At 45.8% G+C, this 27,069-nt stretch overlaps 1 protein-coding gene and 1 long non-coding RNA gene across 3 annotated transcripts in view; one reads left to right on the top strand and one right to left on the bottom strand.

Annotated features, from left to right (window-relative positions):
* Window positions 1-21,259, bottom strand: part of OXSR1 (oxidative stress responsive kinase 1) — a 102,663-nt gene extending 81,404 nt beyond the window's left edge. The window contains exons 1-2 of one of the 2 annotated variants that reach the window (XM_065050363.1): window positions 20,987-21,259; window positions 205-317 (exon numbers count right to left, since the gene is read on the bottom strand). In XM_065050363.1, coding sequence (XP_064906435.1) covers window positions 205-317; window positions 20,987-21,056 — 183 coding nt within the window. In that variant the 5' untranslated portion in view covers window positions 21,057-21,259. Of the gene's footprint in view, window positions 1-204; window positions 318-19,448; window positions 19,611-20,986 lie in introns of those variants that run through there. The other variant, XM_065050362.1, reaches the window with a different exon arrangement.
* Window positions 21,260-21,654: 395 nt separating this feature from the next.
* Window positions 21,655-23,833, top strand: LOC110363717 (uncharacterized). The gene is made up of 3 exons (XR_002422008.2): window positions 21,655-22,023; window positions 22,749-22,859; window positions 23,637-23,833. It is a non-coding gene; the product is annotated as an uncharacterized LOC110363717 (long non-coding RNA).
* The last annotated feature ends 3,236 nt before the right edge of the window (window positions 23,834-27,069 follow it).

Genomic DNA, 27,069 nt, shown 5'->3' with positions numbered 1-27,069 from the left:
CTGCTCCAGCGGGGGGACTGGACTAGATGATCTTTTGAGGTCCCTTCCAATCCCAAACATACTGTGATACTGTAACTGAACTGCCTCTAGTGAAATCAGTCCCCTCACCCTCACATCACCTCAGGGTGGCACCTTAAGGCACCTGGGAAACATGGAGATGCTGTGAACCAGAATCCAACTCCCCAGACAATGTTGATTGCATACCAGGAGTTCATCCATGCTCGTCTGACACTTCTCAAGATTGATCCGTTTAATTGCCACCCTCTCCTTCTTCGGACTGCAGAAAGCCGCCTGCACCACTGCAGTCGCTCCACTCCCTGTGAGTGAAAAAGAGAGAGTTAGAAACATCTTGGGGGATTTCAGCAGAAAGGAAGGGAGGCAAGACCACAAAATTATGAGTGCCAGTTCACTAAGAAAGCAGAGACAGGTAAAAACCCAGTGAAGGCAACACCACAGTCACTGCCTGCTCCAGGTCTGAGCAATGCAGTGTGTCAGATCAGCTGCCTCACCAAGTCATAGAATAGTTTGGGTTGGAAGGGACCTCCAAAGCTCACCCAGTGCCACCCCTGCCATGAGCAGGGACATCTTCACCAGCTCAGGTTGCTCAGAGCCCCGTCCAGCCTGGCCTGGGATGTCTCCAGGGATGGTTCATCCACCACCTCTCTGGGAAACCTGGGCCAGGCTCTCACCACCTTCAGGAGCAACAATTTCTCACCTCCACCCTAAATCTCCCCTTCTTTAGTTTAAAACCATCACCCCTTGTCCTATCACAACAGGCCCTGCTAGAAAGTCTGTCCCCATCTTTCTTACAGGCCACTTTTAAGTCCTCAAAGGCCACAATAAGGTCTCCCTGGAGCTTCTCTTCTCCAGGCTAAACACTCCAACTCTGTCTTTAAGGTTAGGCCAGCCTAAGAGCTGGTGGACTAACCAGATCAAACAAGTGGACCTTTAAGATCCCTTCCCGGGATCATTACAGGTCTGCAGCCAAGACAAAAACCCACACTCCAGCTTACTTTGAGCAGTGACTCTTCTCATGTGCTTTGAAAACAAAGGCCACTGAGGTCCCACAGACTTTTAACCCCGTGTGTTCACCCCAAGCATCAGAACAAGCCACACTCTTTGCTAGCAACACTAATGAGATTTTTCAAATATTTTCATGTACTAATTGCTGTTCTCTTCTCTCCTCATTTTATGCAAAGACACGAGGCAGGCTTCATTCAATCCTGTTCAGCTCCAAAAACCACAGCCAGAGAACATTTACATTCCAACAGGGGAAAAAATATCACATTTTAATGTGCAAGTTGTTCTAGCTACTGGAAGTATGGATAAGAGCTCTGGATTTAAACTGCTCAGCAATATTGTATCCTTTGATATCAAAGGAGTATGCAACACTAAGACTTAAAATCCAGTTAATGTTAAGCCCGTATTTTTTTGGCTTCCAGAAATAGCAGCAACATTGATGTCTCATCAATAGGACACCTTGTTGCTTTACTTTCTACCTTTGTCTCGAATCCCTGCATTTACCAACTTCACTGGAAAGGAATAAATTCAACTTAATAAAAAAAGGGGGCAAGATAGGTAGAAAAAAGCTCAAGAGCTTCCTATTGCCAAAAACCACACTAGTAAAAATTAAACACACAGCTATTTTGTTCATTATCCCAGGCATAACTTTCAAGCTCATTTCCACTGATAAGGGAGACAATAACTATCCTGCATTTTGGAATAATACACCTATTTTAACAGATTCTTCCATTCTAATACTATAAAAAAAAAAAACACTTCCAGGTTCTGCAATACAGGTTAAGTACAAATAGTTTGCAAAGTATTTGTAGGTGTTTAAAAGGTGTTTAGATGAGGTTCTCAGGGACATGGTTTCTGCTCCTCTCATCTTCAACCAGTACCCACTACAGCAGAGATATAGGAGTTTAATTTCACTTTGTATGGCATTACAAGTGCACCCCAGACAACAGGTTCAGCTTGACAGGTGACTCCTGCGCTTGAGAGTTTACATTTTAACAGCAGGAAGCAGCAATGTGCAGAACACAAAGCAGCAGAGGTTGCTGAAGCTGTACTACTTCAAAGTAAATGGGTTTTTAAGAAGTTCAAGGCTGAGGTCATTTATTACTTGCACACATTTATCAGAGACTATACATAGAGGGCAGAAAAGCTACCAGACATAGCTCACTTGGAAGAAGGGGCGGGGGGGAAGCACAAGAATATTTAAGGGACTTTGAAAATGAAGTTTGAGTGCCATAGACAAAGTCTTGAGCAAAAGATGGAGTTGATGGGAGAGTGTGGGCAGACACTTAACTAAAAGGACTCAAACAGCAAGGGGAGAAGATTTTGACGGCTGAGTTGGGCTGAATATACAACATTAAGCAGGGAAAACATCCCCAAATCCAACCTCCACACACATCCCCGCGGTTGCTTTCCCAGCAGGCAGGAGGTGCAGGACTCCAATGGGAAACCAGCAGCCCCAGCACAGACCTCTTCCCACTCACCAGGAATCCCAGGTTGCCCTGACCTGCCCCTCTCCACCCAGCACCTGCTTCTCTAAAGTTGTCTGCTGCTTCTTTGGGTGAAAATAAATGAAAACGCAAAAAATGACTGAATATAAAGATAGGAAAGAGTTAGATCCCAAAAGAAACATCGCTGCTGACACATCCAAAGCGCAAGTATTATTTCTTTCTTTGGATGGCTTGGTGCATAGCAATAGACAGAGGCTGGAGACACAAGGCAGATGCTGTCACAATATTTGACTGCACACCTCAGAGGACTGTCTTGAATCACGGAGTCAGACAGGTTGGGGTTGAAGGGACCTCTGGAGATCATCCAGTCCAACCCACCTGCTCAAGCAGGGTCACCAGAGCAGATCACACAGGAAGGTGTCCAGGTGGGTTTGAATGTCTCCAGAGAAGGAGACTCCACAGCCTCTCTGGGCAGCCTGGGCCAGGCTCTGGCACCTCAAAGGGAAGAAGTTTCTCCTCATGTTCAGATGGAACCTCCTGTGTTTCAGTCTGTGCCCGTTGCCCCTCATCCTGTCATTGGGCACCACTGAACAGAGTCTGGTCCATCCTCTTGACACCCACCCTGAGATATTTATAAACATTGATGAGATCCCCATTCAGTTTCTCTTCTCCAGGCTGAACAGCCCCAGCTCTCTCAGTCTCTCCTCATAAGAAAGATGCTCCAGGTGTTCTGAGGTGGCGCCTGTCCATGGCAGCCTCTTACCAGAGCCCACTTACTGCTGAGATTGTGATTCTTCTATTTATTTATATATCTATCTATCTATTTATTTTCACATCGATAAACTCCTCCACATCCCAGCACCTCACTCACACAGAAGCACAGCCCCAGATCTCTTAGCCTTTGCTCATCAGAAAGATGCTCCAGACCCCTCAGCATCTTTGCAGTAGCATCTCCCTCCAGTAATTCACACCACCCTTCTCACTCCACAATTCATTTTACAGAGGACCTTTTAATGTGTAAAGCTACCTGTGTAGACCTCAGCAATTCAGGAATATCTGTGCTCCAAGACTCTTTCTGGATTTCTCAGATACCAACAGCTTCAGCACACACCTGCTTCCCCCACAACACACCATACCAGGATTTCTGTGCCAGTTGAACCCAGCTGGTGTACGTGTGACTCGCAGAGATGTGTCTCACAATCCAGATGTGATAGCACAGCTGTAAACCAAACCTCTCACAAGATGACAGGGAAGTCCATGGTTTTATACAAGTGACTACACAAATAATGGCTTAGTGTTTTATTTAAGATGTTCCTGCCAGAAACAATAGATACAGACTAATTAAAAGCAGGACAAAGCATGTTACAGTTCCTTCCCAGTCCTTCAGTCCGCCTGATCTCTGCTAGCTAGGACTTCAGGGCAAAAAAACTGCTTCTCACTAAGCTTTTGGACAACACCCCAGCCTACAGGGACCCGATCTGTCATGGGTGTGTGGCATTATTTGAACAGTAATGAAAGGCCAAACTAAATCCTTCTAAGCACATGGCAGGGAATCATCCCAACTCAAGACTCCTCCCATTTAATTCCCTGCTGCTCGACTCCTCTGGCAGCTCTCCTCAGTTCGATTGCCACCTGCTCTCCCCACTCCCCCCTCTCCTGCTAATTCAGCATTTCTTTCAGCTCCTCCGTAGCACTTAATTATAGAGAAACAATGAAATCTCAAAAGCATCTCAAGCAAGGATTAAGCCAAGCTGCAGCACGATGTGCCACAAGCAAGCTGCTACCACTACCAGAGACCAAACAAAGATGGGTTTCCATGCTTCTCTGACGAGAAAACACAGCAACATGGCCACTTGGTGCTTCACAGCCATGCAATTTCTTTACAATATTCAAGGGTGGCAAGAGAAAGAACGACGAGAAGCTGCAGCAAGGATGCTAAACACCTTGCTTAGATAAGACAAGCATGGATAGAGATGATGATACCAACAGAGAAAAGAAAATCTGAAAAGACTTTTTTTACATGAACATGAGCCAACAGTGTCCCTGGAGCCAAGAGGGACCCGTGTCCTGGTGCATCCAGCACAGCACAGCCAGCCGGGCAGGGAGGGGATTGTCCCGCTCTGCTCTGCACCTGGAGCATTCACTGTGTGCAGGGCTGGGGACACAGGGTAAAAAGGAGATAAAGCTACTGGAGAGTGTCCAGAAGAGGGTACGAAGTTGGTGAAGGGTTTGGAGGGGAAGCTGTATGAGGAGCAGCTGAAGTCACTTGGTTTGTTCAGCCTGGAGAAGAGGAGACTGAGGGGAGAGCTCATGGTGGCTCCAGCTCCTCACAAGGGGAGGAGGAGGGGCAGGACTGAGCTCTTCTCTTTAGTGACAACGACAGAACCCGAGGGAATGGCAGGAAGATATCCAGGGGAGGTTTAGGTTGGACATGGGGAAAAGGTTCTTCACCCAGAGGGTGCTGGACACTGAACAGGCTCCCCAGGGAGGTGTCACGGCCCCAACCTGACAGTGTTCAAGAGACTGGACAACGTCCTCAGACACACGGTGTGAACTGTGGGGTTGTCCTGTGCAGGGACAGGAGAAAACTCGATGTGTGGGTCCCTTCCAACTCAGGACATTGTATGATTTTTAAGTCTAGGAGCAAGTAACAGCTACATGGGGAAAGGTGGGGAGTGAAGTGATTTCCCTGGCTGCTATGAACCGCTTTCAATGAGGGAAAAAAAAAAAGCCCAGAGAGGCAGTTTATGCTGGGGGGCACAACAGATCTGCTGTGACCAGAGCCAGCCGTGGTCCCGCCGGCTGCGCAGCCACAACGCACTGGGCAGCACTGAGTTAATGTTCCTGGGCTCAGTCCGTGTTCACTCCCCACCTCTAGACACTCTGATCAAGGTCAGCACTGATGTTTTTCCCTCTGCCTCCCTCAAGATCAGCTTTCGGAGAAAAATTCCCTCCCTAGTTAATCTCTTCCAGCAGAACGGCTTAGCAAAACAATGAAAACTGGGCACGGCCAAACACTTGCTGCTTTATTCCTGAAAAGCAGATCGTTTTGTTGAGAGCTGAGGGGGAGGAAAGAGACCCCCAGTGGGTATTAGAATTTGTTTAATACCCCCTGGTTTTGCCTCTGGAGGCTCCCAGACAGGGTTCCAACTCTCAGGATAGCAGCTGCAAAATTCCTGCATAAGAGGGTCATGACCTGCTTTAGGAAACATTGCCTAAGGGGGAAAACATAACCTTTCTCACCCTTGCTTCTTTCACATTTCTATGATTAAACGGTTCTTTCTTAACTAACACCAGCCTCTGAAAGGATGAAAACTCAAAGCAAAAACTCCCCAAGCACATAGTTACTGTGGCCTGATTTTCCAGGGTATCTCCCTTGGGCCTCTGGATCCATCATGCTCCCTGTACCTTCAGCATCCAGAGCTCCAGCCTCAATTTCTCCTTTAGTTGAGAGAAACTCCCCACAGAAATCCTCCAGCTGCCTTCATGGGACGCTGGACACTCTCTCTTCTGCAGCCACTTTGTCACTTAACTTATGCGAAGCTTGTTTAAAAAAACAATAAATAAAATTTAAAAAGAAAAATAAACCCTCTGAGATATTTGTTCAAGTGGGTGAAAACCAATGAGTTCAAGGCTATTTGGAAGAGTGGAAAGACTGACCTGAGGACATAGCATGTTCATATACACTTTGTTTCCAAAGAGAACCACATCTTAGCAACCACATAAAGACATTGCAGCTCTCCCAGTAAGAGTGGGATGAACTGCACTGATGCCTCCTCCCAAGCGAGCGCAATCGAAGCCGAAGGTCCTTTTGGCAGAGATATCTGCTTCAGCAATGCGAAAAGCCAGGCCAAATGATCACAAGACAAATACCAAATCTTAGCTCTAGAATAGTATGCACATGCAATGGCAATTTTAAGCAGCTATATAGAAAGAACACAAAAACACACAGTGCTGCCCAAGCTTCAAATCCATCCCACTACTGGAAACTGAGTTTCAGGTACCCTGAGAGATGAGAAAACTCACACAACTGTTTCAATCAACAAGGGACATTTTCCATCACAGTCTCAGAGCAGAGTTCATCTTAATGTTGTATCAAATCCCCTCCGTAGAGGAAACGCGTTCTTCGAGCATTAAATGAATGTTAGAAACAATTCAAGTTGGAAGGAAGCCCTGGAGGCCTTTAGTCCACTCTCCTGCTGAAAGCAGGGCCAAATCCCAAGTTAAATCAGGTTCCTCAGCATCAAATTCAACCTAATTTTGAGTATATTTAATAGATATTTCCACAACATTTTTGGCTGTTCCTGTGTTTGATCGCCCACATGATAAGGCTTTTTTTCACCTCACTATTTAATCAGATTCCCCAACATGGCTCACTGCTCCAGCCTTTCATCACACATCTCTGCAGAGTCCAGCTTCATCTCTTCTATAACTTCTCACTAGACAATCAAGGCAGCAACACCATTCCCTCCTTAATTAACTCTTCTAAAGCTGAAGAAATCCTGAACCTGCCCCCATAAGTCCTGCTCCCAAGCCCCTCCCAGCATTAGACCAGGCTCAGCTGGACACCTCTGCACAAGCCTCCCCTCTCCTCTCACCATTCCCCAACACACACACGACCTCTCTATTTTTAAGCGAGATCTGGAATCCATCCTCTGCTATCGGGAGCGTGGTGCCAGAAAGCCGCTCATGACGCAGGCTCTGTTTATAATTGTGCCCCCGGGTTTTCCTCTTATGAACAATGCACACAAAACACTTCCCTGCAAGGCTGCTCTGGACCCAGCAGTGACTTTCAGGCTCCAGGCATCCAGTTCCAGGAAAAAGAAAATATATATAATAATAATTCAGAACCATGTCCTGTGGGCCCTGGCATGATCTTTGCAAGGGTTTCTCTTACACCAACCTAATAAATCAACCTGTTGTGATTAGCTGCAGAAGCAGCAGTTTGCTCCATTAAACATATTTTCATGGAATTACATGTCTACAACAACGAGCACAAGATCCAGCTGTGGAATCACACACATACACCAAGGTCTCTTGGTCACAGATGTGACGACAATGGTCCTCACTGCAGATCACAGACAGGACACCCAAAGCCCAGGAGATCTTTAAAACTTCATAACACAGACTCTATTCACAGCTTCCATTGCAGGCACAGGGACAAAAACCTCCATCTCCAGATGCCTCAATTCTTTAACAACCTTATGCCAAAGAGCTGTGGGAGCCCTGCTTTGTGGTTACTCATTCCAAGGACAATACAGCAATAAAACAAGAAGCCACAAGACTGGCAATATAATTTCCTAAGCGTTCTTATAGAACATGGGGCAGATACAGATCTAATTAAGCCAGAAATTAAACACCAGATTGCAAACTCTGATCTTGCATTGCTTGGTCCATTTGCTATGAAGGCAAAGTTATGCCTCTATTTTCTCCACCTCATTTGAGGTCTCCAGTGAAAAGAGAGCCCTCTTGCAAAGAATAAGCATCTTCTAAAAAACAAGCTAGGAAAAAAGCCTACTCTTCAATTTGTAGCCAGCTCAGTATGGGATGGGAATACTTCTCTCCCCAAACAGGACTTAAAGTCCACTGCATGTCAAAAGTCTTCCTGGCACAAGCCCCATGACTCAGGAAGAGTGAAATAATGCAATATTAATGGTCCTTGAATAGGGTCACAGTTCTTCAAGCCATCTCCCCACTACGTGTCAAATTTCCACTACAGAATGGAAGGTGCAATCCATGCTGACAGTTCCAAATAGCATTAATAAAACCAAAGGGAATTCATAATGGGGCTCGGGCATATTCCTAGTACTGCCACAGAGAGGACCAAAAAAATCTGCTCACCTACAGTAAGGAGAAAGTTTTCATAGAAAATTGTCATCTACCCAGCCCAGTACTGCAGGAAGAGTGTTGCAAATGTTAATGATACTAGAAGTGAAGTTACAGCCCTGGATCAGCACGAAGATCACTCAGCTGCTTTAGCACTACTCAGCACAAACCCAAACAGCACTGTGACAGAGTGACACTGGTACAAACACTGCTAGCAGCAGTGAAACCACTACGGGAGAATTCTATCAGCTTTGTTCTGGTTGGGAAACATGTGGGGCAACTAAAGCAGCAGCAGAGCAATCCACAGCCAGGATGACGAAAAAGCTGCAAGACGCCAAGAGTGAGCAGAGCTCCCCTCCGACAGTAACACAAGGGGTGCAGAGATGCACCTATCCCGGGAAGCTCCCGGAGTTGCACCAACAGACCTTCCCACCACTTGCTCCCAATACGGATTTACTATCAATAGTATTTCCCCCAGAGAGAGGAACCAGGGCTTTACATTTATTTCTCCTCAAGCTGAAGGACAGCACATTTACTGCGCAAGACAGCAGTGCTCTATTTAAAACCCTGGCAGAGGCAGTAAGAGGCCAGGTTTAACTTGAGATTAACATCGACTTACTCGATGATCTTCATGGGTCCCTTTCAACTCGGGACACTCTGTGATTCTGTAATTCTAACTTGCTGCAGCCTCGCTCAGCTCCAGCCATGCAGTATTTGATCCACAGCAGGGGCAGAAAGATATTAAGAAGAGGGAAAGAAATACTCACTAACACAGTGCAGAGAAGAAATAAATCATGTATTAAAACAAAGAAGCACAAGCAAAGCCAGAAAGCAAAAGGAGATTTAACTGAACACTTGTGGGGAAGCCAATTTCAAAGCCTCTGGGGGGGATGGAGGAAAAGCAGCAATCTCCACTGGCATAAGTAAGTATACACTATATATGAAGACACCTGCACTATGTATGCGCAGCAGTCCTACAGGTAAACAAAACAGCTAAACTCTCACATTTACTTGCTGTTTCAAATAAATTCCCAAACTCCACATTTCCACATGGTCAATGTCAAAACGCCAACTCCCTCTCCAACCCAGCGTAACTCCCATCACTGAATGCAGCACAGAACCACAGGCTGGTTGGGGTGGGAAGGGACCTCTGGAGATCATCCAGTCCAACCCACCTGCTCAAGCAGGTTCACCAGAGCAGATCACACAGGAAGGTGTCCAGGTGGGTTTGAATGTCTCCAGAGAAGGAGACTCCACAACCTCTCTGGGCACGTTCATTCCCCTTTCGGGCTTATCTTGAGCACAGCCAAGTGCTGCAAACATTTAGCTGGGTTCACACCAAAGGTGAGCGCACATAAATTAGGACACAGGGCATGTGCTTGACAACACAGATTGAGAAAGGGCTATAACTGAGAGGTAATAAGTCCAGGCACAGAATTAAGATTTAAATAAAATGTCTTCTGTTTCACACAGTGATGACTACAGTCTACACCTTTCAATGAACGAATTGGAAGGAGGAATGGAACAAAGCACAGTTAATATTAACACTTGTGAAATTCTATGTTGGTTTCATTTAAATTGTAGGTGTATCTCTTTGTAATGACCTTCGGTCATTTATTCCTGTATAGCCAGAATTCAAGTAGCTTGTCATTCTGTGCAAGTTGTGAGGCCATCTATTTCAAACAGTAATCGCACACCAGGAATTTATGCTAAGATTCAACATTTTCCCCAAACCCAAGAATTTTTGCTCAATTATTTCGTGTTAGCACCTGCAGCATCCAACAGCAAACTAATATTCTAGCATTAACCCCACATGTTCAAAGATTCTCAGGAAATAAGTAGATTTCTGAAACTCAACTATCAAATTCAAAATACAGCCAATATGTTTGTACCGCACATGAACTTGCTGACAGTGAATTATTCACCATCTTGCTGAGAGCTCTTGCTGTTGACAACAGCCCTGAAACCCACACCTTGTGTGCAGAGCTCAGATTTCTGCCCATGTAAGACAATGTCTTTCTCAAGACTCCTAATGCTCCATCAATACAGAAATACAACGCTACGTATTGCCAAGGTCTTCAATTCAGTTTTTAAACTCAGAAAGAGGAATACAAACCCATAACCAGTCACTTATAAGTTTGACATCATTTTCAGAGCCAAAAGCAACTGATGGGCAATAGCTGCAGCTGGGTACATCTCCCCATGGCCCCATCAAACTCTGTATTATAATAAAATGACTCTCTGATTTCTAAGCTGCAGGGAGATCTCACTACTGTAAACTGCACGACTCGATGCCAAGGTTCCTGTAAAAAGGAAGGGGAGCTTACTGAATGTTTTACCCCACCCCACGCTGCATTGTTCTCTCAAATCTCTTTCGGTAACTCTTAGGCAGACAGAAAAACGTCATCTGTTTTCCCCACCTTCAGCAAACACTCAGGTTGGGGATCCTGACAGACTAAGCACACAAGTGACAGTTTCGGAGAGCAAACCGTCAGCCTGTGAACGTCACACAGGCCAGGGCTGGAACGGAGGGCGAGGAATAGGGTTAGCCATGCAAAGTACGTCAGCAAGTTATCTACAAAATTGTCACTGGGTCACTTTGCTTTTTTTATTCCAGCAATTAACTGCTTCCCCTCCAGTCTCCAGTTTATGCACACAGAGCTAAGCCAGGCTTTGAGCTGCCTCCTGCCACCGAGCTGTACTGAACTCAGCTGCCATGGGTTTGACTCTACACTGGGACAAGAACTGCAAGAAAAAAACCCGAATAGATAAAAAGCCACTTATCACGGACAAGATAAGAATTAACTGGTATCAGCCCACCTAATATTCCCCCCAGCCTTTTCACCACAAACAAAGCACGGAGGAGAGACTTGGCCAGGGGTTGCTGCTGTGACTGTCCAGCCTCCCAAAGCCCCTAGGATATCCCAAGTGAGTTCAAACTAGCATATATCCCAAATCAGCAGGTGTAATTAACCTTAAACCCACCTCAAGAAAAGGACAGAAACACCACTGCATGAAAGAGACCAGAACCTCACCAGAAAACACTAACACCCTCCAGCTGCACACGGGCAATTTGGGGAGCACCTTTGAGACCATCTTCTCCACGGCACCAACTACCATAGGCTCCAAGGGCCAGTTACACAAATCCTGTGTGACCTGCCGCATTTACTTAAGATGCTATTAGCATGCCTAAATTAGATTTTCAGTTTGAAACCAATTATATTTATTTGCTTTCGTGCCAGCATCTCTGGCTAATTTAAAGGGCACCACAGCTATGCAGCGTTAACTCTACACGATGGAAAGCAGGCTCAAACATCCCATTTCCAAACATCCCATTTCCAAACAGAGCAATATTACTGGAGAAAGTTTATCCTTCCCTTTTAATCCCTGTCAGTTGGCTTTATGGTATATGCAGCAATGTACATATCACGCTGGCTGTCATCAGGTATTACGGAGGCTCAACACACAGCCCTGGTACAGTAGCCAAGCCACTGTTCTCCTTTCCTCCCTCCCAACCTTTATCTCTGAACTCTGTCTCAACTGTAATTGTCAACTGTAGAGGATATTTTATTTGGCCGAGATTCCACTAAACAGAACAATCTGTCTGCATCCAGTGCAGATGTTTGATAGTACAGTGGTTATTTTAGGTAAATAAGCTTTTAAGCATCTGATATGTCCTCCATTGAAGGCTATTATCCTTTCCTTTCAGAGAATAGCTTGATCTAATAATTCTTTTCTGTATCTATTAGTGTGTTCAGCACAAAAGATTAGCCCACTAGTTAAATATTACATTATTTAACTAAGACTAATGAGAACCATCCCTAGAATCTGGACAAGTAACTATGCTCAGGCTGCTAGTCCATCAGCCTCTCAGCTGTTCAAATAAAGATTTGCATCAGTGAGTTGTCCAACAGGAAAAGAGTTCATGCTCAAGACACTTATTCCAGTCAAGTACAGTTTGCTGGAAGTCAATACCCATGTATTTCTTAGCTGTTAATAGCAAGTTATTTATTAGACAGCACTTGGCAGCCTCAAAGATAACTTTTACTTAAATTAAGGAATGGAACGTACGGCCTCAACTTTCAACTTGCCTGGTACACAACCTCACAAGGTGAGAGACAGAAAGAGGTTCACAAAGGAGCCGCCTAGGAGGTGAAGTTCTCCCAGGTGAGGACATATAATACATCAGGTTTCCAAAGGATTTAATTTCCACTGGCAGATCTTAAAGAATCACAAAGCAGAGATGTTTGTAGCCAACACATTTAAGGTTTGGAGATGGCACGAATGTTGAGTTCTACCAGCTCTGCTGAGTCTTCACAGGGTAGTGTCCTCACAGATACAGCTAAATGTAAAGAAAGCAGAGTAGAAAACGACTGAGCTATAGATGCATCCTATAGAAGACTGTGCTCCTTCCCACTGTCACAGGGAATCCATTAAGCAGCTGTTCATACAGCAATGACAGGGTCACTCGGCAGTTTGGTTGTTTAATAGAACATGTGCTGGTAATTCCCATATGCGCCATTCCAAACACAAGCGCTCATTAATTTGGTATAGGGATTATACAATTTGACACCAGTTATAGCGAGGATCTGGACTCCCTGACCCCAGGAGTCCTTTCTAGCTCTGCCTCTCAGCAGGTAAGCGACAGTAGCTCTCTGTTGCTGCTCTGAAAGTTGACATAATTAAATCCATCTCTGGATATTTTGCAGGAAAGGTGTTGACGCTGTGACAAGAAGCCTCGTCTTTAATTTATGAGCTGTTAAGGCATCAGGATAACTTAATATTGTGTTGCCTGCCTGAAGCTGGAGATGGCCCCAAACCCACTGACCTCAACAGGTATCAGCTCCAAGCTCAGCCAGCTCATTTTCTTAACAACAGTATTCTCTAAGTGCTCTCATTCCATAGCCATTAACCTGCTCTCTCGCTTTTGAAATGCCATCATTTTCCACTACTCTGCACCATTTTCAAGGCTTCCTTTTCAGAAAGCTGGAATGAACCCTGGATGCCAAGAAAATGAGCTTATTATACAATGCCCCAAAAACGAGCAAAAAGGTTAACTTGGACCAAACTGAAAATGAAAATGCACAATCTGCCCAACAGTAACTATGGAGCTTTCATCCAATGTTTAGAATAACTCCAGTTTTACAATACATACGTTTAATTGCTGCAAAAAATATAATAACCTCATACGCTGACCACAAGCACATCAATACGATTCCACACTCACAACTAGTTTTTTTAGAACATTTTCCTATTTGACAACACCACCCATTCCAACGAAAAGCAAAAATCGTCAATTAACTGTGCCTTAAGACAAAAAGGCAACTTAAATACTTGCACACAATAAGCGAGCAGAGGATACCACAGGACCAGCCATATGCTCCACAGACTCAGTGGGGCACTCAAGGTCAAAATTTCACTCTACAGTTTTAAATTAATTAACAATTCTATGAATGGATGCAAAGGAAACCGAGCATTCTCCCACACAGCTTTATTAATAGCAAGGTGCTAGCAGTAAAAAGAGTAAAGTTTGTGCTTCAATTACCATTTATAACTATAAAATGGTAAAGTTTTGGCAAAACCCAAGGAGAATTTACTACAGTAAGAGATGATCACTGAAGTATTTCACTGTTCTTTAACAGCTGCTTGTACCTCTTCTCTCCAGGATGAATTTACATACACTCCTTTCCTGCCTGAAGGAAATATCCATTTGGGAAAATGCTATAAAGTCAGTTTAGCATGAAACAAAACAAAATGTTTCTCTCTCCCACCCCCAGGTCAGTCGCTCTGAAGACAAAACAGATGGGACACAAAATAGAAGTTTGCTCAGAAACTAAAACCTTATTCAGAAGAGCTTTTCTGTATCTCCTAAAAAAGGTACTTGAGTTATAAGAGTCTGAGTGTTGTTTCACAAGCATGAAGTACAAGCTGTATAAAACTTCAATGGATGTGTGGAGGGAAGATTCAGCTAATTTGATGATTCTGTGAGAAACTGAATCAGTGCTGTGGATTTGCTCTGTATTTCATTTACAGATGGGATTTGTGGAACCTTTAAGACTTGAAGACAGACTCGCCAGTGTGCAGAACCAAAGAGGTCTAAGAAATCCTTGCAAGTCACGTTAGAATCTGGTTTGGTAGAGGTTGATACAGACTCAATTTATGTTTTTCTGAAGTGGAATTTCTCTTAATTGCAAGAAAATCAATGTTAAGCAAAAATTCTGTGTGACGCACACCAAGAAACAAAGATCTTCAAGAACCTTTGGGAGTGGTGAAAAGAAAGGACATGGAAAAAAAGTTGCTGGATGTTATAACTATTGACTAGGCATGAAAAAAACACACTGGATTTTAGCACTTGAGTCACCATAAATCCTGATGTACTTGTACTACGTGACAGGAGCACATAATTTAGTTTAAAAAAAAGCATATGCAAGCTGCAATGATTAACACAAGCAATCCCTGCATTAGCAGTGTTTCAGGGCAAACAACACACCCAGACAACCAAAGGGATCAGAATCCCACACTAACCTCAGTCTCTTCACTTGCATGAGAAATGCTGATGCAGCATCACTGACTTAAGTACCTGTAACCCTCTTGCCATTTAACTGTGTTTCCACCATTTGCTACACTGAACCAGTTTTATTCAATTGGGCAAGTTGGATTTTGTTCTTAGCACAGCTCCCTTCATTAGTATAAGCAATATTTTGAACATCAGAGGCACGACATCTCCTCTTATACCCCAACAGCAATGACCTTTCGGTAAAGAGCTTGGACCTCCTGTCAGACAGAGACCTAAACCAGCCTCCGAGACCTTCCCGCGTGACAGCCAGAAAGACAGACGGCGTTTGATGGTTTTTATAGAAATGTCAAGGCTGAACTCCCTTAGGTGAAGTCATAGGAAACAGCAGCAACTTTGAGAGCCAAGTACTTCATATCCACAACTCACTTGTTCAGTTCTAAAAGGGGTGCAGGGTAACAGGCTAAATTCAGCTGGAAAGTCCCAGGATCCTGATATTTCAAAAGATTTTGCAATGTCAAATTCCACTGGCTCCACAGCTATTCTTCTACATCCGCAAAGCTCTCAAGTCTGTCTCTCCCTATTAAGAAATCTTAATAACACAGAGTTTACAAGCGCTCCATTAGCATGTCCACAGCTAAATTTACTACCACAGAGATTTACGATGAATATCACCCATTTGACGGGAAATCTTCCAAGAAATTTTGATGAAAATTCAGTATTTTCGCAATTCGCTAACACAATTAGTAAGAAGAACCAGTGCTATTGCCCATCATTTTAAACAGCTCCAACTTTTAATAAAAGGTTACATCTCTAGACACTGACTTGGTGGGCAAGCTGCTAACACTCAGAAATAAAATAGATGCTGCCAAGTTTAAATAGACAAATGCTCTGGGGAAGAGCTGATCCTCTCCCAGATTTCATCAGCTGCAGAGGATGAAGCCTCCCAGGCATGTATTTGACAGCCAGCACATCCACCCCTCAGGTGTGCTCAGCGCATCCAAATTTCCCAGCACTCGCCAAGATATTTGAATTAAACTGAAACTATTTAAAAGGTATTGTTAAGAAATGAAAGCGTTCAACACTAATCAGCCCAGGAACCTAGGAGTACTAGAAGCAACAGAAACCAACCATGGGGAAGCGTGAACTACTTCCACATGGAACACACCATATGTTTTTCTTCTTAATACCCCAGAATAGCTGGAAGCAGCAGGAACCATCTCTGCCGTCCCCTCAAATCAGCAGAACAACGATGTTCTCTTCCCAGTCAGGCTCCTTCACTGCCACTTGGCTTCCTACGTCCTCAGTCTGCTTCTTCAAGTGCTTTATCCTCCTTCCTATCGGACAGCAAACAGAAAAATCCAACAAAGACACATGCACCACTAAACACCTTCTGCTTTCGTTTCCCAAGACGTGAAGATCGACTCTGTTTAGTCCTGTTCTAATAGAGCAATGGTATCAAAGGTCTTAAAGAAATTTGATATGCCAAGTATTCAAAGTAGCCTGGGTGCAGGAAGAACCCGCTACTCAGTCTCACTCCATAATATACAATAAAACATGCTTATGTCCAAGCTGCTGAGAAACTGCAGTACTGAGCATCACCCACTTCAGTGCCCAAGCATCGTAAATGACCACTAACATTTTATTCAACAAACCTGCATTTGCCCAAAGATGCTGAAAGGAGTGGAGCATCTCCCTTATGAGGAAAGGCTGAGGGAGCTGGGGCTCTTGAGCTTGGAGGAGACTGAGGGGTAACATCATTAATGTCTACAAATATATAAAGGGTGAGTGTCAGGAGGATGGAGCCAGGCTCTTCTCAGTGACAACCAATGATAGGGCAGGGGGTAATGGGTACAAACTGGAACACAAGAGGTTCCATTTAAATTTGAGAAGAAACTTCTCAGTGAGGGTGGCAGAGCCTGGCCCAGGCTGCCCAGGGAGGTTGTGGAGTCTCCTTCTGTGCAGACATTCCAACCCGCCTCGACACCTTCCTGTGTAACCTCATCTGGGTGTTCCTGCTCCATGGGGGGATTGCACTGGATGAGCTTTCCAGGTCCCTTCCAATCCCTAACATAGTGATTTTATATGAGCTTTAACATAATATAGAACAACAAAAAAGGCTTTACTACCACCTTTAAGTGGAAAAGGTTTACAAATGAGAACACAAAGCAAGTCTCCAAATAAATTAACCAGCCTAAGCACTGGGAATACGCTGTAGGAATCAATTTTGTTTTGCTAGGCTTGGGGGGAGGAGTGGGAATCTGCAAGGAAACGCTAAAATAAAACATATGGCACCAAGACTGAAGTCTAAACACTCAGTTTAGTTCTCCAGCAGTTAGAGAGTGTAACATTTTTCTTGAATGGATTTTAAATAGTTCAGCATATGAAACTGGCTGCAGAGAGCACATGAGACTCACAGGTAACAAAACAACTTTTAAAGCTTATTTTTTGAAGTGTGATCATTGGACAAGAGCCTCCCATTCCACCACATTTTTCACACTCACAGACTTCAATTGTACTCTGTGACTATCTACAAGCTGCTCTTTTCCAATGGCACAAGATGGGTGACCACAGACATTTTTGTAATATTTGGGGAAGGGGAAATCTGAATTCTAATGAGTTCCTCTATACCTGCAAATGAAAATGACCCCCACGCAGGCGCACATGCGCTCACATGGACACTGGGAAGAATGCAGCTAGAAATCTAAATATTCAACTCCAAAAGATCAGCACGTTCACAGGCAAAGTGCAACTCCAAAGTGATTAAAAAACCTAATTGCTCAGTAAATTGTGACTTCAATTTTCAATTTCAGCTTGATTTCTGAGGGGAGAAGAAACTCCCACCACATCTGTTCGTGCAGCCCGAGTTGTCCTCATGACTACGATGGGATTTGTCAGGGGAGAAAGGGCAGAAGAACCGAGCGAGGTAACACTCCCACCACTCATTTATCTGCTGTTTCTGGCACAGGCTGCTCACCGCCAAGAGGATGCTCCGAAATCAAACAGCCACAGGCAGCACAACTCTCATCTTTCCAAAAAAGCAGCAAAAAGTCAGAATGACCCAGTTCCAATCAACTTCGCTACCGCTATCAGCATTTCCAACAGGAATTGTGAGAACCGAGGGAACTCTCGTGTGCCACTATCTGATCAGCATGATGTCAAACGTATATTTGGGGGGGGGCTTCAGAATTGCAACTGTCATGATTTATACACAATCCCTGCTTGGAAGAGCATCTTCACAACCACCAGCACAGGCTACATTTTTCTTTTTAGATGAATATTTAGACGTCTCCAAAGGTAGGATTCACCAGCAAAGACTATGACTTCTCCGGGGGTACACACCATAAAAATGCTCTATAAATTGCTTCCTCCAACCTCACTTCCATCATATCTATTTTTCTGGAAGCAAAGTCAGGTTCTGATCGCGAGTAATGTTCCTTGATTCAGTGGAACAGAAGTTACTTAAACTTAAGGAGGCTACTCAGCAGTTACTAACAGTAACCAAGCATAATAACCACAGGCATAAATCCATACCTTTATAATGGCATGAGTCATCTCCAGTGCTGAGTAACCCTTTTTTTTTAGTATTAACCAGAATCAGGAGGGCAGTTCTACAGAATTTCTCTTCACATGTAGAAAACTCGCTCTTTCAGGTCCTACACCAAAAGGGTACAGAGCCATCCATGTCAAATAAAAGCCACACGTGGCTATTTTCAGGCAAAACCAACACAAATTAAAGAACTGGACTACACATGGATTTTCTTTTTTCTGATGTGGAAAAATAGCTGAGCTGGTAATCTACTGACTGCCAGATGCTAAATGTGAAGAGCGACATTTTTCACCAGGAAGCAAGTTCAATCCTTTAAAAGCACCGGTGCAAGGTTCATCTCTTTCCACACCAGGATGTCTCTTTGTTCCTTGCTGAAAGACCTATACAGCTCTACAAAGAACTCAATAAGGAAAAACATCCACCTTGAGGTTTACAGGAGACATGAAGCAGGAGGCAAGACAGTCCAGCTCAGATAAAACAGTGACATTTTGTCCCACAAATCATATATGTGCTCGGAAACTTGCGTCACATCTCCATTCAGGATGCTGGCAGCCACACCAATGTTTGAAATGACTAAAGGGGGGGGAATAGGAAAGTTAAAAAGAGAAACCATATGTTTGCAATATACACAATTCAGCGTGCACTCCACCACACACCCGAATGCCAACACGATCTCTCTGTGAGCAGGCGACTTGCAGAAACTTGGTTTACAGAGGGACAGGGAAAAGATGAGTGAAATTAAATACTCCTTTACTGATTTCTCCCCCAAGTTCATCAGTTAACGTGAGACAGCAATGCATCTCAATGCTCCTCTTAATATTTTGAGGCCGTAGAAGCAAGTTCTCCTAGGAGCAAAAGTGCATTTACATTCCCTTTTGTTCCCATCCCATCCTGTTCCCCAGCTACAAAGAGACAGACTGTCCCTCCGCTCCCACCCTTGGATCCTCCACCTCAAATCCTTGTGTGTGCTGCCAGATCACCACTTTGCAAGCTCCCTAAAGAAAAAAAAAGAGCAAAGCATTTCCTACACACACAGATCCAGTTCCCTTTCCCCAAATGGGTGGGATGTTCTCCCCCTTCCTCCCTGTACCTTTATCTCCCGCTCCTCAAAGAGGCTGATCATCATCCTCCCCAGGGTGCATTTTCGAAGGAGGTTTAAAGGGCTGAGCTGTAGGATTAGCCTTTCCCATCTTTCAGGGGCATTTTCTCCTTCCTAAAGCTCTGCTGCTCCCACCAAGCAAAGGAAGAGGACAAAGCCTGATCCCACAGAGCAACAGGGATTTCCAGAAGGATTTCCCCCCCCCTCCACAGCTTTAGTTCCTTCCTACTTTTAAGCAATGCCAAGAATTTAATCTCTTAAAACAGCATTTTCACAAACTCTCCCACCCATCTTAACAGAAAACAAGTCTCCCCACGAGGCAGAGATGGAAGGCCCGGGCACGACAGCACTACATCATTTATAAACTTCAAATAAACATGCTCCACAATGATTGCTCTAAAAATTAACCTTCTTCCTAAAAGCCTTTGGCCAGCAGCCCATCTTGCTGCCTCCTGCTTTATTTTGTGTCTCCAGAGAGCACGACACAGGAGGCACTGACCTTAGAGTCACCTGTGGCACCACCTCAGATGTGTCACATAGTCGCCCTAGAGCAATATATCCCTCAAACACACACCCCAACAAAATGGTTGAGACAGCCAATAAATCAGTACAGCAGGAGGCCTTTGGTAAGTGCACAGCTTAAAGTGAAGAGAGAGTAAAGAGGAGAAAAGAAAAAAAATCATTTAATGGAGAGAGCAAGGGCTGGGGCCTCGAGCTGCGAGGACAATGAATGAAAATCCACAGCAGCAGCAAAAACTCAGGATAAAAGGCTCATTTGGCAACACTACAAAACCCTCCGTCCCCGCACAGACCAAAGCAACGTGGGGCTCCCAAACCGCTAAAGAGACGAATCGTCCCCCTAAAATCAAAGAGGGTGCCCTGGAAAGCCAGAGCCCACGTTAGCAATAGAGTTTGGTCCCAGCGCACCCCAATTCTCCCACTGAGGACAGAGGAGCCCCCAGAGCGTGAGCCCCGTCCCGCTCCCCTGTCCTTGAATGGACACACAGGGGTAGAGGAGAAGGCTGGAGATGAGGAGGGTGGCCCCCAAACACGGCTGCCCCAAGCTGAGGCTGGGACACCCCCCTGCCACCCTATGCGGGTCCCACACACGCGTGAGGGGAGGACCAGCCCCCCAACATCCACAGAGAGGCTGCGGAAGGGGCACCGCTAGGCCCACACCCCCCCCAAACACACACACCCCACGGAGTGGGGGATCTGAACCCACTGACACCCCCGTGGCGCGGGGGGAGGATGATCCACACACCTCCCTCGCGAAAGGCGACAGACCCCCACTTAATCAAAGGGGCTCCCAAACCCCCACAGCCCTCAGGACACGGGGGGCAAACCCCCCCTCACACACACCGCTGGGGACACACACTCCCGCTGCTTCACGGGGTGTGTGACAGGAGCCCCCTCAGCTGAGGGGACACAGACACCCCCTCAGCGCAGACACACCCCCCAGCCCCTTCAGGGCCTGCACAGACACCGGGGAGGGGGGGGCCTAGCGCCCCAATCCCGCCGCCACTCACCGATAACCTCCTGCAGCTCGTAGTCATCCTTGTTGATAGACCAGGGCAGCGCGCTGGGGTCTTCGGCCATGGCCGCGCCGCGCCCGCCCGCCGCGCCGTGAGGGGGAGCGCCACGCAGGAGCGACGGAGCGGACAAGCGGCTACGCTGCCCCGCGCGGCCCGGCCGCCCCGACGCCCAGCCGAGCCCCCGCGACCCCGCCGCCTCCTCCGCCGCCGCTACCGCCGGCCAAACTTCGGCTGCTCCCTCCACCTGCCCATGCCCAGAGCGCGCTGACGTCACCCGCGCACTCCGCCGCCGGGCTCACGCTCCGCCCGCCACAGCGGGGCGCCGCCCGCCGCCATCTTGAGCGTGGCGCCCCTCCGCCGCCGCCACGCCACCCCAACCACGGTTTATTCAGCCACCGCCACCTCTTTCAGGAGACGGGCCGGTACGGTGGGCTGGCGGGCGGAAGTGGGCGGCGGAGCGGGGAGTCTGTAAGGAGGTGAAAGGGAAGGGCGGGGATACCACACACAAGATGGCGGCCGCCCGCATCTTCCCCTCCCGCAGGAAAGCGGCAGGAGGGGCTGCCGGTTTTAAGAGCCACTGCGGGCTGCGATTGGCTGCCAACCGCCGAACGCGCAGCTCCCATTGGCGGAGAGGCTGTCAATCACATTTTGTCCTTCTCCAGGGTCCCTTCGCCTACGGGGCCGTTGGCCGGAGCTGGAGCGGCGGGAAGGGCCGGCCAGGCCTGAGCCTGAGCCTGAGCCTGAGCCTGAGCCTGAGCCTGAGCCTGAGCCTGTCATGAGGGGGTTCCGGGCCTGTCGTGAGGGGATTCCGAGCCTGGCAGGTGGGAGCAGGCCCAGGGAGCAGCATGCCAGCAGCCCCTCTCCCAAACATGGCCTGTGGTGTCTCCCCGGTGTGTCGGACACATTGGAACCAACCAACAGAAGGACAGAAAGTGATGGTGCGGCCTGGCCTGGGCTTGGTCTGGGAAGGACATTTTGATTGCAAAGCCTAAGCCAATGACCCTCGGCTCCTCTTCTCCTTCAGGGAGCAGGTGTGCAACCCGGCCCAGGCACTTTGGGGATCCACATTCCATGTTTAAAAATAGGCACCGGGGTTACGATGGGTATGGAGGGATCGGGAGGTCTGGTTGTCTCCTTGCCGCCTCCAAAGATGAGCGGTTCTCCAGTTTCCCAGCTGGCAGATGCTTCTGCTCGCTTCACGCTGCTATTCCAGCATTCACAGGTATAGGTTTTAACACCCTAATCGTATGTTTCATGACCCACAAGTCCATAGCTGGAGCTGGGCACATTCAGAAGTATATCTGGTAGTCTGTGGGGAAACAAAAATAAAAGAGCGAGAAATATGAGGCTAAGTGCTACAGTGAACCCACTAAGGCTGCTGTCTATAGACTTAAAGTGTTCGCAGTGCAGGGATCTATTTTTTTCCTGACATAAAACAGATAAAAAGGCACATCCCTCGCTATCAGGTGTCATAGTCACCATCAGAGCTGATGGAGAATTCCCATATCAAGTTTCGTTCTTCTTTGCTGGTCACTGTTGTTCCTGTAGCTTGATGTCAGGCACTCCTGCGAGTCACAGAACATCAGTTGTACATATTTTTAGCTTATTAGGACAAATTCCTGAGATGCGTCTGCTGAACCAGGCTTTGTAGAAGGTCGCTGTACTCTGCCAAATATATGGGCTGACAGTATTTTCACTTGTTCTACCTAATGCTGGACACTAACTCCTTCCTTCTCCCCTTCTTTTTGTCCTACAGAAGCAAGAGGCCCATGGTCCCACCTCACTGCTGTGCAGGCTCTCCACTACGATGGTCTCTATCCACAAGGCAGAGCTTCCAACTGAAAAGCTGTTTGTTTTTTCTACTTGTGTATGTTAAACATTCCCCTGCTCAGCGATTTTTAATGTTTGCTAAATATGCTTTAATTACTGCCTCTGTGATCTTTTAACCATGCTATAAAAGGGGTTTGTGTAGCAATTAAAAACAGGTTTTACCCCAGAGCATGCACTCGGGTGGCCAGTGTCGTATTTCTGATAGCTAGCAGCATGTTAAAAATGGATCTGAGCCAGACAACAACACAAAGAGACTTATACATGCTTAATTATACCGGAGTGTTTTTAAAGTCAGAACCATATTTTGAATTCACTTATTTTGGGCTGAAAATCCTCTCCCTGAAGGCAGTGCTAAAACTCCTATTGATTTAGATCAGTGGGGTAGGGTTAGGCCCACAATGAGCCTTGTTCTTTAAGAATTAGCCTAGACTTTGATTTAAATTAAAATTTAAAATGTGCACTGACAAGACCGCCAGTGGCCACATGAGCACACACAGATGAATGTTCTATTTCAGTTTCCCAGCTCTGCAGTGGAAAACACATTTCCATGTTTTTAAATCAAAATCTCTCATTCACATATTCACAAATTTTGGTTTGTTTTTTAAATGAATTTAGCTTTTCGGGTCCCTCAAAAGCCAGGTGTTGCTGTTGCATTCAGTCATTCAGCGGGATGAAAAAATGGAGCTGGCTTCCACTAAAACCTTTAATCCTTAGTCCACTTCAGGTCTCCAAGCAGCACCTTCTCCTGTTTCATCACTAATATTCTGTTCATCTTACTTTTCCTGATTTGCATTATTTTGTCTGTCTCGTGTAGGTTGTCGGCTCCTCAGGGCTAAGGCCTTTATGAAAGAGCCCATGAAGTGGTGCTACTGAATCAAGTGTTTTGTTGTAATAAAATGAAATTCCAGCAGAAATCTGAAGTGGAAAAGCAGTTTCCTGGTGTATCCACCTCTGCTCTGGACCAGGCTTTAGGGGAGGCTAAGAAGTGGAAAAACTCCAGACGCCTTTCAGGTAGGATGGCTGCAGTCCAAGAAAAAGCTCTCAGAGCTGGGCTTTCCCATATATTTTGACTTCCAGTAAAACTCCAGGGTGATGAGAGCAGGCAGTGCCCTCCTCCCACGGATCCTGCTGCGTGGTCAAGGCTTTTTTCTGACACCTGCATTTCACCCATGTCCCCAGGGCTCGTGTTCCCTGGGAGCCTTTGCACAACGGGCACACACAGCACATTTGCACAAAATGCTCTCATGCTCATAAGGCACATGGTTTCCTGCCTTTGTGGGTCAAATACTTATTGTTTCAATGAAACTTACTGGCGCTATCCAGCTCTTTGTCTGTTTTTTTGTTTAGTTGTGGGGGTTTTTTCCATTCATGTAACGTTTGCTCTCGTAAAACCGATGTTTAATGCTTAGGTTAGTGATTACAGAGTCACAGAATTGACTGGGTTGGAAAAGACCTCAGAGATCATCAAGTCCAACCCTTGGTCCAACTCCAGTCCATTCACTAGATCATGGCACTAAGTGCCATGTCCAATCTCAGTTTAAAAACCCCCAGGGACGGTGAGTCCAGCACCTCCCTGGGCAGCCATTCCAATGCCTGACCACTCTCTCTGCAAAGAATTGCTTTCTAATCTCCAGCCTAAATTTCCCCTGGCAGAGTTGAAGCCCATGCCCCCTTGTCCTATTGCTGACTGCCTGGGAAAAGAGACCAATCCCCACCTGGCTACAACTGCCCTTCAGGTAGTTCTAGAGAGTGCTGAGCTCACCTCTAAGCCTCCTCTTCTCCAGACTAAACAAGCCCAGCTCCCTCAGCCTCTCCCCATAGGTCTTGTGTTCAAGTCCCTTCCCCAGTCTTGTTGCTCTTCTCTGGACCCGCTCCAGCACTTCAATCTCTTTCCTGAACTGGGGATTCTAATACTCTGTGCACAGTCATAACCAGCTTTATACCTATAAAGGATCCCTGATGGTTAATGTGTTTTATTATCACAAGCATAAATATAAACTAACCTTGTTTATACTTGGGTTGTAGAAAACTGGTCTAAATTTATTGAGATTTCATCTTAATATTCACGTAGACTCATGGATATATAATTTTCTTCTTGTTCCAGTATAAGTTGCTCTTTCAGAGTAGCCACGTAGAAGCAGTTGTCAGAGCTCAGCGGCGCTTGGGGTCGCGGTATTTGTTGGTGCGTTTCTAGTTAAAGGCTTTTTAAGGCATCACAAGCCTCTGTTTGTAAATGACTGTGCTTTGCCTACCACGATTCTTGCACACAACAGCAGTTAATGTGCTTATTGAACTGCTTGGTACGGGCACGGTTTGCTGGACTGAGGGGGAGCCCAACAATGCCGGTTTTATTGCGTTCAGAATGTGTGTCGGCAAGCAGGGTGCCTGACCTTGTTTCACTACAAAATTTGCCCGCTGTTCTTTCTTCATGGAAACACCTCCCGGTGGATTGAAGGGACCTTACTCTGTCAAACGGCAGCTGATTATTTAACAAAGTAAACTGCACTTTATCTCCGGGCATTTCTCCTTGCAGCTTTGTTTGGGCTTTCGAGAAATAAGGCAAGGACCAAGCAGCGGAGGAAGGAGCGGTGATTTAAAACCTTCCAACTGGCGCAAGTTTTTAATAATTGTTTTCAAAACACAAGCAATATGCCAGTCTAAACCACAGGGGCAAGTTTTCCTAAGTCAGCCTGCGTACTACCACATATCTCCGCCCCGTCATTGAGTGCCGGTGTGCAAACTCATTTTAAATTCACCTTTGAGGTCACTTTGAAGTCAAGCAGCGAAAGGCCTGGTTTTAACAGGTGAATTCTGGTTCTCCCTGTGTGTTTACTGAAACCAGCTTTTGCTTTGCAAACACGCTTCTTATCCCATCCCTGCTGCCTCTCAAGAGAAACGCTGTGCCGTTCTCTTACTTCCTCCACCAAAAATACCTCCCAGATTTTAAGCTCCTTCAAATCTTGTATAAAATCCATGCTCGGTTTAAGAGATAATTATTATAACAAGATCTTGATTACCTCATACCTGAACCACAGTTTAATAATCAGCTCTTACACTCCTCTGGTTTACAATAATGCTTTCTTCATCCTGCTTTGCCTTCACAGAAGCTGATGAAAGACGCTTCACATACCGGTACCTCTTGTCACCCTGGGAATGTCACAGCTGCTAAGGACAGGAATGTTCTCCCACTGGCCTTTTCTGTGGAGGGTAAATCTCCATCATAAAACATTTTCTAAGCCACAGAGCAGGACAAGAGGGTTGAGAATGTGTTTCAGAGCTTTTCCCTTCCTTGTTGAAAGTGGAAAATAAGCCCAATGAAAGCGCCTAGACCCCGATGGACAAGCAGGTATACCTGGCCTGCCTCCTCTTTTGTGGTGGATGGAGGGTGGCCAAGGACTGTTGGTTCTATTATGAAAGCCTTGTGTGTGCATTTAAGACCATTTCAGACATTTTATTATTCAACAAAACTCTTTTAGAAAAATACTCAGTCTGGATATAACTCCTGATAGAAATTTAGCAATGCCAGAGAAAATCCCCTGCTTGCCACTTGCTGTTGCAGCAGAGAAACCCTGAGTGTCCCTAGATACTTAAATCTCCTTCTGAGGGCTGACCATGGCAGGACTGAACACAAAAAGCAGATTTTGGAGGAGACACTGCTGTTCTCAGGTGATACAGCACAGATATTCTGTCAGCTGGGAGTGCTTGGATCCGATTTACAGCTGGCAAACTTTGAAGAAATAAAAGAAAACATCTTGTGTGACATTACCGTGAAGCAGGATGAAGTCTCTTAAAAGGCAGTGAGGAAAGAAACCCTAGGAATAGAAAGATAAGGTTGAATAAGATTTCATTCACTTCTTGCCACCTGGGAATAAGTTTTGTGAGGGAATGTTGTTCTTATCCTTATAAACGGCCAATATCTTCCTGAACCCAGCTAAGCTGAAGCCAGGCAGGGTTTGTGGTTCACATTAGCAGATTCTAATGACATGAGTTTACAATAATAGTCTAATAGTTCAGTGTAACAGTGACTCACAGCTTATTACTATGGTGATAGGAATGTAAAGAGATCTCATTTGAAAAAAAAAATCTATTTGGATAGTTCACATCCTTTCCTCCTTACTCATGAATTCCTGTGTCATTGACTGCTGGCTGCTAAAAATAGGATCCTTTTTGTATGTCTAAAGTAAAGGAAGACCAAGAATCAGAGACAGTAGGAGGGGACCAAGGTCCTTACATACAGAGGCTTCAGG

Source organism: Columba livia, chromosome 2 (genome assembly GCF_036013475.1).
Source record: "Columba livia isolate bColLiv1 breed racing homer chromosome 2, bColLiv1.pat.W.v2, whole genome shotgun sequence".
Lineage (NCBI taxonomy): Eukaryota > Metazoa > Chordata > Aves > Columbiformes > Columbidae > Columba > Columba livia.
The sequence above is the reverse complement of the archived record's forward strand: the minus strand, read 5'-3'. Positions and strand labels throughout refer to the sequence as shown.